The 1,025-nt window shown below is 62.2% G+C and overlaps 1 protein-coding gene across 1 annotated transcript in view; it reads left to right on the forward strand.

The window, feature by feature from the left end:
• The window catches only part of VOLCADRAFT_88468 (uncharacterized protein), a gene marked incomplete at both ends in the record, with an annotated part of 8,658 nt that overhangs the window by 6,678 nt on the left and 955 nt on the right, over positions 1 to 1,025 (forward strand). The window contains 3 exons of the mRNA XM_002948097.1: positions 282 to 330; positions 516 to 608; positions 814 to 911. Coding sequence (XP_002948143.1) covers positions 282 to 330; positions 516 to 608; positions 814 to 911 — 240 coding nt within the window. The remainder of the gene's footprint in view (positions 1 to 281; positions 331 to 515; positions 609 to 813; positions 912 to 1,025) is intronic.

The raw sequence follows: 1,025 nt of genomic DNA on the forward strand, positions 1-1,025 counted from the left end.
GCTGGGGTGAGGGTGGCGGGCGAGAGAGCGGCAGCGGGGGCCGTGTGAGCGCGGCAGCGCTAGCAGCTGGCGGGGGTGGGTGGCTGGGGGCCTGGTGGGTCGGAGGGGGCTTGGGAGGGGGGTTGGGCAGGTAGAGGGTCTCACGTGACCAGGTCGCTTTCGAGAGGCGGGGGGCGGGGGGTTCGCAGCTGTTTTGTTGCCAGGGCGGCGCAGTTGGTTCACTGCAATCGTAAATGACTTGTACGACAACACGTTGCCGTTATCGTCGTACATATGTGCAGGCGAGGTCGGCGGGTTGACCAGGTGGCTCGCATCCTGGATATCCTCAAGGTGGGGTTGGGGGGAAAATGACGGGATAGTAATGTTTGTTAACAGGTATGTATATCTATATGTATGTCTTGTGATATCGTGGTGGCTACGTGAGGCCGTTACGGCGGGGAGTCGACGGTGTGTATGTAGCAGCTGACTGTGGCCGACTAGACGGCACTGACGACTGACGTGACCGTCGTACACAGGTGACGTACGACAAGCGGCGGCCCACAGGGGACGGACTGGCGCTCATTGACATTGCGCTCAAGGCGGGACCCGAGCGGTATGTGGCCCTGCAGGTGAGTGGGGGGGTGGGGGGAGGGAGAGGGGAAACGATGCACTGTGTATATGTGCATACGTCGGTTTGGGGCGGCTGTGCGGAAGGGGCAGGTCAACCTGATGTGTTTTCTAACGGCTCTTCCCCCTCCTCCCCTCCTCCCACTTCCCTTGGCAGCAGCTTCACTTGCTCCTGGTTCGCCTTCCCCCCCCCCTCATGATGCACAGGTTATCGACGTGGGCGACCAGTGCACCAACAGCAAGCAGCTTCTGGGGCAGGTGGCGATGGTGGGTCAAGTGCTGGAGAAGAACGGCTGGGAGGTCAGGTGGGTCGAGGTGGGGTTGGGGGGAGGAGGGAGGGGGGGAGGGCTTTAGGTAAAGGGGTAAGAGAGGGAGGAGGGGCCGGGAAGGATGGTTTGCGCCGGGTAACCTGGGTGGTG

The sequence above is a fragment of the Volvox carteri genome, assembly GCF_000143455.1.
Source record: "Volvox carteri f. nagariensis unplaced genomic scaffold VOLCAscaffold_9, whole genome shotgun sequence".
Taxonomy (NCBI): domain Eukaryota; kingdom Viridiplantae; phylum Chlorophyta; class Chlorophyceae; order Chlamydomonadales; family Volvocaceae; genus Volvox; species Volvox carteri.